Raw genomic sequence first — 15,483 nt, 5'->3', positions numbered from 1 at the left:
CAAGACAGTGACAGAATCACCATCCCCTTGCAAAAGAACTCAGGAGATGAGGACAGAGCAGATTCCAGAAAGATATCGATTCCCTTTTAATGCAATTCTTCAATTATCCACTAAGCCTGGCTTTTGGTCTCTTATAATTTAAGTAAATTGCTTTATAAATGTTCTTTTAAATTCGGTCTCTTTATTCTTTTCCTTTTTTTCTTTTGGGAAGAACTAACAAGATTCTAGGAGTCATCAACATAATCACTCAAGACAAGCCTCGATGGGTTTCCAATGGAGTTGCTGGGACCTAGAACCAATGTCCATAGCACATCCATCCGTCAGAAAAAATCTGATTATATACCAACATTTTCGTGGCCCAAGAGTGGATACCTGGATGGAGTATACTCTCCTGGAGGACACTTAACATTCCTGTCCCTCACCACTTTCTGTGCATTCCGCTAACAAGGGACAGGCCTCCAGTTTAATTCACCCTCGGACTAAAGAATCTGAATTCCAGTTGGGTTCCAGATGAATCAACCACCCGACAGCTACTCCTAACAACCATCTCTTAAAGAAAAGGCTGATAGGTCTGAGGAGGTGGAAATGCAACACTCTTGTGATTAAATGGCCATGGGACATCAGTAAGTTACACATCAAAAATAAATGTACATATATCCTATACAATAGTGTTATATGATGTGTACGTAACCTTCTGCTACATGCTATTTATGTGTGGATACAGCTATACAAATAATAAACATGCAAAGGTATTCAACCTCACTATTTAAATTATGCAAATTAAAACAGAATACCTTTTTGTCCAACAGATCAGTAAAAATGGGAAAGAAATATAATATTCGGTGTTAGCAAGGCTGGGGGAAAATGAAGCATCCCATATATTGCTAACATTGATAGAGGATACTGTAAAATAAGAAACTCTTCCCCAAGAACAATCTGGCAACAGTTTACCAAGCCTTAAAATTCTCCCTATGCCCGGAGCCAATGCCACCTCTAGAAAGATAGCCCAAGGAATTTTTAGAGACGTGCTTCCAGATTAATGTGCCAGGACACATTGTCTAGAGCAGCAATGTGGCTAACATTTAAGAAACAAACCATCCAAAAAGAAATCAGTCAAATCACGCACCTCTTTGCTATGACGCAATGGTTAAAAACCACGTTCTAGAAACATTTATCAGTCATGATACACTGTTTGGCGAGACAGGTTTCAAAAACTATGTTCAGAACGGCAGTTTTGTAGAATATTCCCAGTAGGAATTTACACACGTGGGCACGCAGGGGACCAGAAAGACGGCAGTCCAATTGTCAATAGTGATTATTTCTGGGCGAGCGGATCATCGATGTTTTGGGGGGTCTTTTTCCTTTGTGTTTTCCTGGGGTTTCCAAGCTCTATAATTGAACCCGTATCTCTCGGGTCATTAACACACGTGCACACACACATTTTATTTTAAATGCTTAGGTGGACTCCTCTGCTCCTCGTGTTTCCCACGAACCAAATAAGATGGCCCTTAATCTGTCCGGCCTGCGACGGTGCTGACGACCACCGGCCTCTCACTCGCGGCCCAGGAGATCCTGTTTGCGCTGTGCCCGCGCTGCAGACCCCACAGACGGCGCAGGCGGATTCGCACCCTCGGCTCCATCAATGAGAGGGTTTCCTAACTTGCGGATTTATCCTAATGGGGGTGGAGTCGAGGTCACGGTTAATCTATTTAGGGAATTTCCACAGACTGCGCAAAATAAAATCCCAACAAAGGTCTGGGCATGGCAAGAGAGATAAGAGAGGGTGAAGGGGGAAAAAGGGGGGGGGGCAAGAGTGCCCAGTGCTGTGGGGGTACCTGAAGCCTATCAGTAAGATGCACCGAGCTCGCCCAGGAAAGGGCAGGGCGGCCACGGCCCTGGCTGCCTGCTCACTCGGGGGGTTTCTGATCAAACGGCTGCAAAGCCCGTCTCTGTAAGGAAAACAGCGTCAGAGAGGAAATGTCCATCCACTGAAACGGGGCTGTGGCCAGCGCCTTGCTAGGCTGCACACCCGCCAGGAGGTGGCAATGAGCGCACACTTTGGAGGCAGGAGGAAACAGTTCAAATCCCAGCCCTGCCACCTCCTACAAGCCTACTGGTGGCCGGCCACTTCTTCCTCTCCATGCTCGGCCTCCTCTCCCTGGGGGCTGCGCCCAAGAGCCGGTGGGGAGATCTGCGCTAAGCCCTCGCAGAGCTCCAGGCGGCACACAGATGGCGGCACACAGATGCCGGTCCTTGGGGGCCGTATTTATTCGTGGGCTCAGAATTGCGAGCTTGGAAGCATCTTAGGTGCTGAGTATGCTATACCAAGAAGTCTTAACTGGTGCGGAAGAGACCCCAACACAGCGGTGGGAACACAGCAGGTAATCACGAAATGCTCAAATCAAAATCTGAAAGCCCCCAGTGCTTTCAGAAGTTAACTGTATGGCCATTAGTACCCCCATTTTAGAGACAAGGAAATTGAACAGGGAAGTTCAGAAACACGCCTGCTGTAGACTATTATTCTTCTTACAACGTTATCAAAGAGGCATTTGAGAATCAGAGAGGTCACGGAGTTTGTTCAAGGCCCCACAGGTGCATAGTGGCAGAGCCAGGCTTTGAACCCAGAGCCTCCAGCTCCAGGGCCCAGGCTATAGCATCACAGGATGTCACCTCTCTCGATGTTGGAGGGACAGATGCATCCCCTCAAGTCAACAAAGCCTGATTCTGATTCCTGGCTCTGCCACCTTCCATCTTTGTGACAATAGGCAAGTGACAAACTGTTTGCAATTTTTTGTACAACAAAGCAATAAAAGCGGTACCTACTTTGAACCTATTGGGCTAGTGTGAGGTTCAAGTGAGTTCATATATAGAAAGTCCAGAGAATACCGTCTGGATTACTGTAAGCCCTCAATACAGAAGTTATTACCATGGAGCAATTCAAAGAAACATTCGGAGATGTGTAATCTGTGTCACAACCAGTGAATCAGGGTCACTGTGCTGATGGGGCCGTGGGGGAGAGGAGAGGGGTTCCTGCAGACAGGGTAGTTGTGGGTGGGCGGGACGGTCCACTGAGGCTGGCCTCCCTGGGGCCGTGGGTGTCGACAGGTGCAGGGACCCCAGCTGCCTTTCAGAGGAGGGCAGTGCTGCCTGTCTGGTCAAGTGTGGACGGCACTCGGGGAAAAGCCAGAGAAACGGACTGTCTGCAGACAGAAGAGGGTCAGATCACGGGCAGCCTGAACACCAGGTTCAGGAGCTCGGCTTCTGCCCTGAAGGCTCTCAGCTCCAGTGCAAGGCGCCAGGCAGGGAACCACTTGATGAGCGACAAATCTGAAAGTGTGCCCTGCTTCCAGGATACTAAATGGACTGCAAGATGGGAGACAGACAGACGGCCAGGAAGCCGTTGCATTTTGGCCTCCAATGACAGGGATAGGGGGGAGGTGTGGTCTGAGAGGTGCTGGGGAGGGATCAGGCCAGGAGGGTCTAAACTCACAGAGGCTGGTGCAATCCCCAATGGGGAGACTATAGAGAGGAGAGCAGGTCAAGGTCACTAACTTGGGAAATGCCCATGATTTGTGGGCAAGAGGATGAGGTGCCTTCAGGGGGTCAGGAAGGAGCCAGGAATTTCAAGGCAAATAAATGCTTTTGCTAATACTGGGGAAGAGCTGAAAATTGAATGAATGAATGAATGAATGAGTGAATGAGTGAATGAATGAAAGAAAGGCTCTAAAAAGGAGGCCCAGGTCCTGGTCAGAGACAGCATGGGAGACAGGAAGGGATCTGGGGACAAACTGAACATACGGACTTAAACCCTCAGGACCAGAAGAACTTGTGGAGGGCAGAGAGGGTTTAAGGGAGTTTGGGAGAAGGGGGATAGGCTTGGGGCCCCTGAGGAGAGAGAGGAGGCGGCAGGAGAGATGGAGCAAGGATGAAGGTCCCGCTGGGCTCAGACACATCGCAGGACACCATACCCTCCCTGGCCCGCAGGATGGAGACAGCAGAAGGAAGACCCCTCCCCAGACTTCCTCCCTTCCCCACCTGCATGGAAGGATGATCTCGGAACACTGGACCACTCTTCTCTTTTCTTAATCAGAAACCTCTTAATGAAGCCTCACACACCATTTCAGATGTGGTTCAAATACATTCCAGGGCTTGTTTTTTTTTTTTAAGTACCGATGCCGTATTGTCAAATCACCACTTTCAGCCTGCATTTAATTGCTTTAATGGGTTCTGGAAAAACAGCCACCTTCTCTCCCTTCTCATCAAGGCCCCTGGGGAGCCCAAGAGGGAAGGATGCTGGGGAACAGGGATGGCGATGCAGCTGATCTGGGAACTATACTGTCACACATTGGCCTCTGAGCCCAGCACCTGCCCCACGTTTTTAAGAGAGGTGGGGACATACAATTCCATCCGATCTCCGGGCTTTATTACCTCTGTAAAAAGAAAGAAAATGCAGATGCCAAAACCCAAACAGGAGCAATTACATTTTTAGAGAAATGCTATGTGGGAATATTGACCACATTTAGTAAATGACTCTGCAATTCAACCAGCTACGATGCATCGAGAGGGCCCTGAGCCCCAGTCATTTCTTCCAAAGGCACCTTTTTTCTTTTTTTAGACTAAGCAGGCACAACAGAAGACTTTCAAAGCCAAGAGGATGCCGTCAATAACATTTTTCATTACAATACCTGCAGTGGGACCTCCGTGGCCCTATTTCTCAAACTTCTGATGTGCGACAGTAGCAATAACTTGTTTGGAAGGGTGAGGGGGTCTGCATCACAGAGAGGCCAAGGGAGATGCTCAAGGTCACAGCCAAGTAACACAGTCAGATGAACCCAGGTCCATCTCCAAAAGCTATCTCTAACCTCTTGGGTACAGACCTCTCTTCCCTGGATTGTCCAACATATCAGTTGACCTTGCACTTCTGGAGCCCTGCTCCGGAACAGCTCAGGATAGAGACAGGGTGGGTCCACCCTCTGGTCAAGTCTTTCTGTGGATAAATGTCGGGGATGGGGGCAGATCCCAAAGGAAGGGGGTGCTTCCCAAACCTGAGTGTGATGAAGACTTGCCTGGGGAGCTTGTTAACTCTCGGGCAAGCTACATTTCTGAATCACTACTTCTAGATTACTTAGATACACCCTTTTGGATGCCACTTTGCTATGTTCTTCCCTGTAACCTGCAGCTTTAGAATCTGGTGAAGACGACATCTTGGGACTTGTTTACGGGAGGCTGAAATATTTGCTTTGCATTCAAAGTTGAGAGGATGCTGATATTACGAAAACTCAGGTAGAGAGGAAAAATAACTATGAAACTGGCTGCCAGCCGAAGCAAAGCCACAGCCAATTTAGTGGAAGGAACACAAATTCTCAAAGGACATGGAGGTAAAGGGGTTGGGACTGGAAAAGGAGAAAAAAATAAATTCACTCGTGCATTTTCGATAGAGGATAAAGCAGCTTTTAAACGTACGTGTGATTAGCAGGAACTTGGCCTCTTCTTGAAATGTTGGGGCTTCTTCAAACCTGAACAGGGCTTGGGTTTTGTTTCTGTTTTTTTTTTTTTTTCTTTTTTGTTCGTTTATTTTTTTAACAAAAATCCAGAAGATATATCTCACCCAAAGTTGGTTCATTGATTGCTTCAGAATGCATAAATGATTCTATTTTGGAATCACAGATACAGGCTGCAGAAATAACCCACTTCTGGGAATGTGGTTTTAAAACTGAGAGCAAAGCAACAAATGAACTAACCCAAGAGGTCTCATAGGCTGGCTGGGGCCACAGAGGGTGGGAAAAGCTCCTGCCCACCCAGACCACGTGTTTTGTTTTTTTAAAGGTCTTTTGCTAAAGTAGTAGCATAGAGTTTCCCATTTACCAAATGTTTTTGTACCTATTAAGTCATACAATTCCATACCCATCCTGGAAAGGCAAGTGGGATATGCCTATGCCCTTTTCACAGCTCCAAAGACTGAGGCAGCCAGAGAGGGCACGTGATCTGCTCACAGCCACACCATTACCATCATGGTGAAGCATACGTTAGAACCTATGGCATTCCTCCGTGTTTTCCCCCAAGCACTCACTGCCTTGCAACGCACGGATTTTCTTCGGCTGTCACACTTGGGAACCAAGGAATCCTGAACTCGCCAGCACTGCACTGGATGCAAGATCATTCCATTTACTCTGCACATATTTATTTACTAAAACACCTACTGTGTGTCAGGCCCTGTGGAGGTGCTGGGGTGGATGAGGAAGCAATAGGGACCAAATCTTGGTTTCCATGGAGCTGATTTGTCGAGGGCAGGGCACACAGCCAACAAAACCAGTGGAAGGTCCTTCCATGGTGAGCAGTGCTCTGAAGGAAATTACAGCAGCATGAGGGGATGGGGTGGGGGCCTGCTTTGGAGAGAGGGTGGCAGGGATGTGGAGGCATGTGGATGTCACAGCACCTAAAACCCTCAGTGACCTGGCCCAGGGTGGGCCCGTGCCCCCCCTCCCACAGCTCCCCGAAGGCAGGGACCACTGACCATCCATCTCTAAACTCTGAGCACCAGCCACAGGCCTGGGGGTGCGAAGTGCCGCTTAGAGCTTGCATGGATGAACGGCTCCCATGAGGATGGGTGGGGCTCAGACATGCCACCTGCCCTTGATGCATGGGCACCACAGTCCCCACTTAATAAAATGAAGTCTGCAGATGGTTCCCCAAAGGCTCCCGAATGTCAGGCACAAAGTATGACGCCTGCTTGCCTTCCAGCAGGGGGCCTGGCCCCGTCTTTCAGGAGAGTGGCTGCGTGACTGCCTAGGGCTAGGTTCCAGGCAGGAACATAGGGCAGAAGGGCCACTTCGTTTCTATTCCCCATGGTGACCCGGGCCTGGTCAATTTTTACTCCTGGAGCCTGACCTTCCTGGCCTCCCCCGACCCCCTCCCCTCCAGGGAAGGAGAAAGCACCTGACACAGAGGCAGTGCTCACTCGCTGATGCCAGCCTCCTTTCTTCCCGGAGAGTTCCAGTAAAGCAAAGTTCAAACACAAGTGCACCGGCCCCGCGGTGCTGCCTCCTGCAGCGGACGCCAGGAGTGCACAGGAAACAAATGGTCTGATTCCTGTTCTCGGCACCCTTTGCCACCTGCCATGCTGTCAAAGTCAAGTTAAACGTCTGCAGCACAGGAACCTTTAAAAAGCAGCCCCCCACCCTGGGGCACAATGAGAAGCTTGTGTGAGCTCCCTGTTCACATCAGATTCTTGCTTGAGATTTTTTTTTTTTTTAAAGGAAGAAAAAAAATAATAGGTTTTGAAAGATTCGTATTTCAACCTCCAACCACCTCCAGCCGTTAAATGTCACTCCCTCTAATCAAATTCTCTGGTCCTTGCTGGGCACTAGTTTGGGGTCCCTGAGCAGTGGAACCCAAACGCTGCTCTTCCGGGTCATAAAAGAATCTTGCTGGAAAGCCAGTTGGAGCCTAATCCCCCATGGACGCCTGCTTCAGGGCAAAGCCCTTTGCAGGGTGGAGGGGGTGGGGGCGGATTGTGACTCGGAGGAGATGCACACGTGCCAGACGCAGGGGCAGACCGGCGTGTGAGGGGCGTGTGAGGGGCGGCGCGTACTTGACAGGTGCGTACAGGCTGTGTGCGGCGTGGCAGAAGAGGGAAGCGACAACACACACCGAATCCAATTAGGCGGGGGCTAAAGGATCATCCTTATCTTTGCAGCTGCGTCCAGATGATCAGTCTGTGGCAGGTAATAAACAACGCTGGGCGTGTCGCAAGAGGGAGGTGACAGAAAAACAAGACTGGCTCCGGGGTAATTCTCCATCTCTTTTGTGTCCAGCTTAAAGCCAAGAGGCAGGACTCTTCTAATTAGTAATATCAATCTCTCCCCCACTCAAAAATAAGGGCATTCTCTTCCAGCCTACAAAACACTTTCTTCACGTGAAGAGGAAATAGCCAGCTGCCGTAGGATTTGGTCCTACGCGGGCACTGTAATTGTCTGAAACCTTGAGTATCAGCTTGGGCCACAGAAATAAATAAGATTAAATGAAAGAAACGGACCCTCTCAACGCACTATATCACACTCTGGATCCGGCCAGCAAACATCTATTTAATATGGAGTTTATTAATAGTGAGCTTTCAACATGTCATTGCTGGCAAGACCCACAGGACCCAGGAAAGAGGATGTGGGCCAGAGGAAAGTCTGTGCGTCCCCATGAACATGTTATCCATGGTTTCCAAATTGGAAAATGGTAATAACCCCAGTGGGAGAAGCTGCATTTCAGATACAAAGTTGGAAGTGGTAATCATTTATAATGGCTTCAGCTAACCATGTACAATGGGAAAATGACAAATGTGTCGTTTAGAATGTGCTGGACTAAATACAATCACTTATATTAATATGGACAGATTCTTTGCGGGGTATTATGCAGAGGAAATGAAAGGGCTGGCCGATGTTTTCAATTTCTGGAACGTTTCAAATTCTAATATACCCCTTGGAGGAACCCGGGGGGGATGCTGAGATTCTAATGAAGCCATTTCATTTTTATTGGGATGAAACACACACAGGCCACACACATCCCAGCAGCACCCGGCTACCCCACACCCTGCACCCCATGGCCTACCACCTGCAGAACCGAGGACTTGGAGGGCAAGCGGGTAAGTGAATGTGATTGGAGCGTGCCCCCAGGGGGGTGCTGTGCATGCCACCTTCCCATGGTCATCCTCCCATTTACTCTGGAACGGCACCAGGATTGGTGTTCTTGGGTTGAGGGAGAGCAGTCAAGTTCTCATCAGCACAGTGTGTCTCCTGTCAATTTCCTGAATTAGTAGGAGGCTATACAAGAGAGCCAAGATTCTCATCTCTTAATCCTTAGCCAACTTTCTTAACTCTGCCTTAAATGAAATCAATCCCAAAAGAACAAGAAAACACCGGATTAGACATTCTAAATGCCTTCTGTGTAGCACATATGAGCAAATCACAGAATGTCTGAGCCCAGAAGGGACCCTGGGCAGACTCTGGGCAATCCACCCTAGGACACAGAGAGTCAGCCATTGGCCCAAGGTCACACAGCAGGCATGTGGCAGAGCCCAGTGTACCATCCCTGGTCTCTGGGCTCCTTGGCTAATTTACCAACACTTTCTGGCTGGAAACCTCTGAAAGGTCTACTTTTTTTTTTTGGTTTGGCTCCTGTTCATTCAAGAGAGATTTTTCAAAAATCAAACTTTTCAATATAATTACAAATAGTAAATGGCTTGCCTTATCTGGGCCTGTCACTGATGATTTAGCAAATAGCCTTCAAGAGAGGGATGGGAGCCCCCTGGAGAGAGGAACAGAATCCTTGCTAAACTGCTCTGAGCAACAATGGATCCTTGATTTGGGAGAGAGAGAAGTGGAAAAAAAAATTGTACGTTCAATCGCCTTTGCTCCCTGGGAGGAGGTGACCCTCTCTGACTCATGAACTCTTAAGTAACTTTATTCTTAAAATTTTATTTTCTTTTTACTACACACACATACACACATACACACAATCTCTCCTTCAGGATGCTCAGAGGATCTTTTCCCCCTCTTTCTACCTGCAGGAGAAAAATAAAGGTCTTTTAAGATTGAAAACACATCTCAAGAGCCAAAACACAGAAACAAGTCTATATTGACAGATGAACAGAAAAAGCACACGCGCGCACGCGCGCGCACACACACACACACACACACACACACACACACACACACTAGAATATTATTCGGCCACAAAAAAGGGGAAGGAAATTCTGTCCTTTGCAACAATAGGGATGCACCTGGAGGGCGTTATACTGAGTGAAATAAACCAGACCCATACAAGCAAATGCTAGATGATCTCACTTATATGTGGAATCTAAAGAAGTCTAATTCACAGAGAAAAAAGAGCAGAAGAGTGGCTGCCAGAGACCGGGGAGGAAGGAAACAGGAAAATGTCAGTCAAAGGGTACAGACTTTCAGTTATAAAATGAGTAAGTTCTGGGGATCTAAGGCCCAGCATGGTGACTACAATAGATAATTCTGTACTGTATGCTTGAAATTTGCAAAGAGAGCATATCCTAAGGGTTCTTACCACAAAAATAAAATAACTCTGGGACATGATGGATAATTAGCTTGATTGTGGTAATCCTCTTATCCCGTATGGGTATCACAAATCAATCACACTGTACACCTTAATTATATACAATTTTCATTTGCCAGTTCTACTTCCAGAAAGATGGGGAGGAAACAAACAAACAAATGAACAGATAAAATAACATTGAAGGAGCAAGAGAACAGGTCTTGTACTAAGTGCAATGGGGTCTATGGCACAGAAAAAGCAGAAAAACTGGTGATATTTGACTCAAGTCTGAGGTTTGGTTAAAAGGAGTGTACCCACGTCATAAAATCTCCGACGCCGGGCCCTACCGCACTAAAGCTAATACAGGGGGCTGAAAGTCAAGACCATCCTGGTGAAGGGCAGTGTATAACTTAGCGAAGCTGGGGCCTCTTTGAGCTTGAGGTTCAGGGACTTAATGCCCTTAATTTTGTGGAGGTGGGTCACCAGCCCCAGGGGTTCTTCTGAAGCGTCCTGATGCCGCCTGCCTATCCTGCCACCAGGAGATGCTGACAGCAGAGGCCGCAGAGACCAGGTTCCGCCTCCTCCGTCTTAAATTCCACCCACACGGAAAGTCTGTTCCCCTTTCCCCCTGGAGTTAAGGTGACACAAAGCCGTATTCATTTTGCCTGTTGCTTCTGAAGGTTCCAAAGGGGTGAGTTCTGGGCAGGCTGTGTCTGGCGTTGGCCAGAAGAGGGGCACCGCGAGGCAGGAGCTCGTTTGGCCTCAGCCGACCCCTTCCAGAGGAAAAGGGACAGTCAGGGACCCAGGAGGCTGCTAAGCTCCCAGGGCTCCCATACACATTGTGTGCTCAAAAACCACAGCACGAAGAGTTTAGGTTTTACGAGAGGAGCCACGGAGGCTCGGACAGGACAGGTGGGGCGACGTGCACGAGACCCAGGAGGGCCAAGCTGAAGCTCCGAGCCGCACAGCTCCAGCCTCTGGATGTGCCTGACACTGGGATGCCCACCGACGGGTGGCCCGTGCTTTCCCTGTCCGGGTTACCTGAGGCCTTTCCAAAGTCTGTCACCTTGTGATGAGTGAGTTACACAAGTCTTTTAAAATTGTCTCTAAAATTGAATCCACAATTATAATTGACCATTTGGATCATGTATCTTTTGAGTATAAATGTATCATCTGGAACTCCAGACCTTTTAGGGCCAAAGGCTAATGGACTATTTCTTTATAAATATATGGAATGTCAGAGAAGAGGGAAGACTGATGTCGGGGGGAGGAGACAGAGAGGGAGGAGGGCAGGTGCATGGAAATCCACAAGAACCTTGTCTGCTACACCCCCCCTCCCCAAAACAGTATCAATCATCAGGCTTTTCCCAGGAACAGCAGAGAAGTGTCTGAAATCCTCAAGGGGCAGGGGGCAGAAGGGCTGGCAACCAAACAAGGAAAGCGAGAGTCAGGCAGGAGATGGTTCTGCCCCAAGTGAACGGGCAGGTAGTGGGCTCACTACACACCTGACCATGGGTCACTGAAGAGGATACAGGAAGTAGCCCAGCAGGCCCTCAGCTGGTGTCCCAATCACCTACACTGAGGAGGACACGAGGCAGGGACAAACGGTGTGGTGGAGAGAAGCTGGGTCACAGGGCACCCTAAATCCCTAGGAAACATCTCCCCGCCTGCACAAGCTGAGTAGATCACTGTTTTTTCCCCAAACTTCTTCACTTCCTGTACAAAGATGGGCAAAGGTGGTGTGTGTGTGTGTGTGTGTGTGTGTAAACACCTTCAAGGGATTCTCGAATGCCCATGTACACCAAACACTGTCCATCTCATACCCCAACTGGTTTTCAACAGCCCTAGGCGGTGCAATTAGCAAACACAAAACCGCTTTAAACAGCTTGATTAAATCCCTAGGAGACGGTTGTCATGAGATTTTTCTCAATTAACAGACACAAAAAGTGCAGCTACTCTCAAGGGGGGGGGGGATTTATTTGTGACATGCAGGCAAGGGCCTCCTTGCCAACAAGGTTAGGGACACTTAGAAGGTCCAGTGGCCCCATTTTCCTCATGGAGATCCAGAGGTTTGCAAAGGAAAAAAGAGTCCAGTCCCAGGACACACAGCCTGGTGTGTCCACAGCTGAGTCAGGCTGGAGCCCTGAGGATCACAGACAGCCTCCTCCCACGGGGCTGGTGCTAACAAACTTTCTTCCAGGGGTTAAAACCTGCCTGAACGATGAAAACAGCAACAGCAGAAGTGGGGACCACCCACTGATTACTAACCACAGGAGACCTTACCTTTTCCTTTTTTAATGCTGGTAAGAATCCCTGTCTTTCACACTTGTAATCATATATTTGTCCGTGTTTATCTGATGTCTGTCTCCCACACACTGCTAGCTTTTATGCCCAACACGAAAGCAGGCTCCAAGTCTGTTTGCCCACCACCCTATCCACAGCACCCGTTATCTATCCGCTGAAACAAAACTAGATGTTCCAGTCTTAAAGAAACATGCCTTAAGAAACACGGGGCCCAGAAAGATTAGGCAGTTTGCCTAAGGACACACACGGGCAGAGCTCCTGTCACTCTGTCCTGTTCTCGTCCCCAGACAAAAGGCTTACCTTGACAGCCTCAGCGTGGGTCACCCGGGCCAGGGACTTGTCGTTGACACGCAAAATCTGGTCCCCAACTCGCAGCCCTTCCTTCTCGGCCAGAGAGCCTGGCTCCACCAGCGACACATAGATGCCCACGCCATGCTCCGAGCCCCCGCGGATGCTGAAGCCCAAGCCCTCGTGGGCCTTGGCGCGCCGCAGGCTCACCAGGCGCACCTCCCCTGGCCCCGCACCGTCGGGGCCGCCCCAGGCGGGCTGCCGGTAGGGGGTGGTGGCGGGCAGGTAGAGGCCCTCGGCGGTGTACTGGTCGAAGAGCAGCTGGTCGGAGCGCGGGATGACCAGGCGCAGCATGGGCAGCAGGCGCCGCTTGACCGGGCTGTCCAGCAGCACGCGCAGGGTGCGCACCAGGTCGAAGACGTTGCGGCGCGCGTGGTACGCGTTCAGGCAGTGCGTGAACTGCTCCCGCTCCGCCTCGCTCAGCAGCGCCGTCAGCGCCTGGTGCAGCTGGCGCACGTTGGCAGACAGAAGCCGCAGCCCCGCGCCCCCGCCGCCGCCGCCGCCGCCCGCCCCGGCCGCCGAGCCCACCGAGCCGGTGGAGGACGAGCTCACCGACAGGCCGTCCAGCGGTGCGTTCATCTCCCCGCCGAGGCCCGAGCGGACGCGGGGCGCGCCGAGGGGCAACTGCGGGCGCTCGCCGGCACCGGAACGGCAGCCGGAGCCCGCGGGGAGGGGGGGGCGCACAGAGACGGCGGCCGGAGTCTGGCTTCGCGGCGAGCGGGTGGGCGCGGAGAAGGGGCTGGATCCGGGGAGAGCGGGGACGGCGGCCGGAGTCTGGGTCTGGGGGGCGAGGCAACGGTGGCAGAATCCCGGGGGGATCGCGGAGACCGCCGCTGGAGTCCCGGGCGCGCGAAGAATGAGGGGTCCTGATCCTGGAGTCCGAGGGGCGCAGAGACGGCAGCTGGAGTCGGGAGGATACGGAGACGGCGGCCGGAGTCCGGGCAAAGCGGAGACGGGCGACAGGGTCCCGGGGGATGTGGAGTTGGCGGCTGTAGCCCGGAGGTCGCGGAGACTGCGGCTGGAGTCCGGAGTGGCGGGGGTGGGGGTGCGGGACGCGGAGAGAGCCGCTACATTCTGGAGGGCACAGAGACGGCGGGTGTCTGGAGTGGGGGGCGCAGCAAAGCAGACCGCCCCGTCACACCATGCCCGGGGCTCCCCCAGCCGGGCCGCCCGTTCCTCTCGGGCTGGGGGACCCCAAAGTCTTAAGTTGGGGTGGGGGCGCTCTAGTCCCCCAGCCCCTCGAACCGCAGCCCGTGGAGCCGCGCGGGCGTCCACGAGGGGCTGCAGGGCATGTCCGAGGATGCAGCAGCCCCGGGACCCCCGCGGTCCTGCGCCGCCTGGGCGCAGACGGAGCCGCGCCGCCGCGAGCCAGGACTTTGCGAACTGTTGAGCTGCCCGGGGCCGATCTTCCAGCGAGTTCCGACGCCGTCGCCGTCGCCTGCCCAGACTTGGCCCCGCCCCCTGCCCCTCCCCCTCCCCCCTCCCCCCACGGGCTCTTCAGGAAATGACGTCCCGCCTCGCGCCTGGCGGTTGCCTGGAGACGGGGTGAAACAGTCCAGCCCAGGGGAAGAAAGGGGTGAAAGTGGGGGTTGGGGTGGGAGGAGCTGCGGGGGCCCCTGCGAAGCCCCCTCCCCTCTTCTCCAGCCACGAGTTGAGATCGGGTGGGTTCCAAACCTATGCTCTTTGGGGATCGAAGCCTAAGCCTCAGGACCGCTTTGGAGCAATTAGCCGGCTAGCTAATTGACAATTATAGGGGAAAATAGCCAACTTTTTGCCTCTAAACTGCTAAACACCCTAGGCTCGGTTTCCTACCTTAAAACGTTGCGTTCTCCTCTTGCACTCCCCGACTTACAAGTTCAAGTGTTTCTGTGGACGATGGTTGGGCGCCTACTGTGTGCAAGAGATATATACAAGCGTATTCTGGGTGCCTGCCGACTGGACCACCACTCGGGAGGCCAGAAAGCCGCTTTCAGAAATATAAGTGTACACAACCCGCATACACACACAAATGGGTGAGTGTAAGACTGGTGAAATCTGAATAAGGCGGGTGAGTTGTATATCAAAGTCAATGTACTGATTGTGATCTCGTCAACACAGGGGAAAACATGGGATGTCTGTGTATTTTTTCTTACAACTTCATGTGAATCTACAATTGTCTTAAAATAAAAAATTTAAAAATTTGTATAAAGGACTGAGGAGAAAAGTATTCTGTGCCTTCCCATTCCAGGATGAAATGGGAAGATATTCCAAGGTGTGGTGGCCTAGAGTTCTCCCCCACCCCACTACCCAAATATGATCCAGATTCAAACGTGGCTTTCTAAGGAGCCCAGTACACACACACACACACACACACACACCCAGTCAACTGACTCTCCTAAACTGTTCTCCTATAGGAAACTTTCTTTTCCCTAAAAACGTGGAATTGCCAATGAAAACTTCTACCTGCCGGAGAGAGAGAATGACTATCATCTAACAGAGCAGTTTGAGCTAGCCCCAGAAAGATGAAGCATCCATTTATTTATTCACTTACTTACTTGGTCACTCTTGATTCACTGTTTTTCAAGCACCTATGCTGTACTAGTCATGTACTGGGTGCTAGAGACACTGGGTAAAAAAATGAAATCATGGGATGGCTGGATGACTCAGTCAGGTAAGCATCTGCCTTTGGCTCAGGTCATGATTCCGGGGTCCTGGAATCGAGTCCTGCATGGAGCTCCTTGCTTGGCGGGAAATCTGCTTCCCCTTCTGCCCTGCCACCCTTGCTTGTGCTTGCTCTCTCTC

General features: G+C 51.0%; 1 protein-coding gene across 4 annotated transcripts in view; it reads right to left on the bottom strand.

Moving 5' to 3' along the window:
• Positions 1-13,281, bottom strand: part of WHRN (whirlin) — an 89,243-nt gene extending 75,962 nt beyond the window's left edge. For all 4 annotated transcript variants that reach the window (XM_059410966.1, XM_059410969.1, XM_059410967.1 and 1 more), the window contains exon 1: positions 12,655-13,281. In XM_059410966.1, coding sequence (XP_059266949.1) covers positions 12,655-13,281 — 627 coding nt within the window. The remainder of the gene's footprint in view (positions 1-12,654) is intronic.
• Positions 13,282-15,483: the final 2,202 nt, after the last annotated feature.

Source organism: Mustela nigripes, chromosome 9, assembly GCF_022355385.1.
Source record: "Mustela nigripes isolate SB6536 chromosome 9, MUSNIG.SB6536, whole genome shotgun sequence".
In the NCBI taxonomy this organism is placed as follows: Eukaryota; Metazoa; Chordata; class Mammalia; order Carnivora; family Mustelidae; genus Mustela; species Mustela nigripes.
The sequence above is the reverse complement of the archived record's forward strand: the minus strand, read 5'-3'. Positions and strand labels throughout refer to the sequence as shown.